Raw genomic sequence first — 2,311 nt, 5'->3', positions numbered from 1 at the left:
GATGGGGGGGTGGGGGATGGGGGGGAGGGAGAGCCAGGCACAGGCCGCGGGCCAGCATTTGCCCAACTGACCCTTGAAGGCCCCAGGACACGTGCCCTCTGGCTGCCAAGGACCTCCGGGTCCAGTGACCACGTGTGTCTGCGTGTGTGCACGTGTGTCTGCGTGTGTGCGCGTGTGTCTGCGCGTGTGCGCGTGTGCGCGGGCAGGCACGTGTGCCTGGCTGCGTGCGTGTGTGCATCTGAGGGATCTAGCGACGGAGCAGAAGCCGCCCAGGTCGGAGTGGGGTAGCCTGGCAGCCCCCAGAAGCCCAGCCCCGGCTCCGGACACCTGGGGGTGCAAAGGCCCCGGCCGCCCACCTGCCCCTGGGTGCTCACCCGAGTCCCGCCCTTCGTGGGTCCCTCTGTCCGCGCCTCAGGAGCCTGCGTGGACCAACAGGCAGATGGACGGATGGACGGAGAGCCACGCCTGCCTGCCTTCCTCGGTCCACTCCTCTCTCCTGGGATCCGGGGATGGGGTCTGAGCTCCCCGTGCTGGTCATTAAGCCCCCACACGGCGCCCGCCGAGGTTTGCAGCAACGATGTTTAATACTTCTGGAATGATTAGGAATCTGAGAACAGACCGTGGGCGGCTATGCTGGGCTCCGGGACGTGGGAGCTGGGCCCCGCCTCCCCGTAGGGGTCCCTGCCTGGGTGGGCGGAGCGGGCGGCGCGGCAGGCCCTGACCGGCAGGCGGGCGGAGGCGGGCAGCCCAGGCGGCAGCCGGAGCTTCCAGGATGGCACAGCAGTGGGCCCGTGGAGAGACTTCGAGGACCGGAGGGTTGACACGCTCGGCTGGGCGGGCAGGCGGGCCGAGGAGCAGAGGGCAGGGCCTACGAGAGGCCGGGGCGGCCAGGCCGCCTGCAGGGGGGCCCGTAGCTGCCGTGGCTGCAGCCGCCACGCAGGCTGTAGTGGTCGTCCACGTCACTGCCGCTGCCAACACTGTCCAGCTCGCCGGTGCCAAACTCCGTGCCCTCCACGTCCACTTCTGCAGAGAACAGACGGGGTGGGGTCGGACGCCGTGCCAGCGCCCGCCAGGCCCCCCGAGGCACGCCGCCGGGCCCGAGCCCGGCTCTGGCCCTCACGTGGGCAGGTCACCTGGCCTCCACGCCTCACCTTCCTCGTCCCGTCCCCTCTGCCACCTCACGCAGGGGCCCCGACGGGCCTCTGACGTGCCGGGGACTTTCGACCCATCCTCCCCGGGCCTCCACCAGGCCGGCCCCAGCCTCCCAGCTTCCCACGCGGGGCTGCACGACGCCCAGGCCCGAAGCCCCCGCAGGCGGCCCCCACCTCCCCACCTTGCTCCGAGTCATCGGTGGAGACAGCGGAGCCCGTGCTGTCCGTGCGCACGCGCTCCAGGCTCTGCGCCGACAGCTGCTCCAGGCGCCGCTTCAGGAAGCCGTGCTCCCGCTGCAGCTGCTCCTTGATGCTCAGCGCCCGGCGGTCCTGCTCCTCCAGTTTCTGGGGGCACGGGGGCCATGAGCCCGGGGCGGGGCACCCCGGCCACCGGGACGCGCCAGGGCCCAAGGGCCGGGGCATGTTCCCATCCCCACTCGGCCTGGGCCCCAGAGGCCTGAGGCCCCCGCTCCCGGCGCCCCCCGGGAGTTTACGTCGGTGCCACCTCCCAGCCCCGTGCCCTGCGCCCGCTGACCAGCTCCAGAAGGCCTACAGCCACCAGCCAGCTTGGCCAAACGGAGTCACGTGCGGGCCTGAAGCCCTGGGACGGTGCCGCCCAGCCGTGGCCCGGCACCCGTCCCAGCCAACAGCCCTGCCCACAGGGGCTCTCCCCTGCACAATCCGGCCGCCCTGCCCGCCCCACTGCTCCACACCCTCCCAGGTACTGAGCCGCAGCCTCTCCGTGAGGGGCCCAGGGCACCGGCTGTGCCCCCTCAATGCTCCTGCTGCCCTGCCTGGGGGAGCCCACACCTGCGCAGGCTCGGGGGGGCCCGGCAGGAAGACCGAGACCCTCCCTGGTTGGCCCAAGTGTCCCTAGACCCCCAAGCCCGTAGGTCTCAGTCTTAAGACGTGGGGGGCCAGCCGCAGGCAGCGTCTCACTCAGCCCACACCCCACCGCCAGCCCCTGGAGGGCAACCCCTACCCCCGCCCCAGAAACTCCCCACACGCCGGGGCCGGCTGCTTCCCACCGGCCTCCAACGATGGCACCGGCATGGAAGGACCCCATCCCACCCACCCCCCGGCCTTCCTTCCAGCTGCTGCCACCTGCCACCCCAGGGCCCGGGGGGCGACGTGCAGCCCCCGCCTCCCCCCCCCACCCC

General features: G+C 72.3%; 2 protein-coding genes across 2 annotated transcripts in view; both read right to left on the bottom strand.

Annotated features, from left to right (window-relative positions):
- The window catches only part of LOC114486661 (uncharacterized), a 5,221-nt gene extending 4,683 nt beyond the window's left edge, over nucleotides 1-538 (bottom strand). Inside the window, exon 1 of the mRNA XM_028492575.2 lies at nucleotides 375-538. Coding sequence (XP_028348376.1) covers nucleotides 375-538 — 164 coding nt within the window. The remainder of the gene's footprint in view (nucleotides 1-374) is intronic.
- A 23-nt stretch (nucleotides 539-561) lies between these two features.
- LOC112063744 (max dimerization protein 4-like) lies at nucleotides 562-1,589 on the bottom strand. The gene is made up of 2 exons (XM_024119275.2): nucleotides 1,334-1,589; nucleotides 562-1,023 (listed from the first exon to the last, which is right to left on the bottom strand). Exons 1-2 carry the CDS (start codon nucleotides 1,572-1,574, stop codon nucleotides 869-871), a joined length of 396 nt encoding a protein of 131 aa, XP_023975043.1. The 5' UTR covers nucleotides 1,575-1,589; the 3' UTR covers nucleotides 562-868.
- Nucleotides 1,590-2,311: the final 722 nt, after the last annotated feature.

Source organism: Physeter macrocephalus, chromosome 7, assembly GCF_002837175.3.
Source record: "Physeter macrocephalus isolate SW-GA chromosome 7, ASM283717v5, whole genome shotgun sequence".
Classification (NCBI taxonomy): Eukaryota; Metazoa; Chordata; class Mammalia; order Artiodactyla; family Physeteridae; genus Physeter; species Physeter macrocephalus.
The sequence above is the reverse complement of the archived record's forward strand: the minus strand, read 5'-3'. Positions and strand labels throughout refer to the sequence as shown.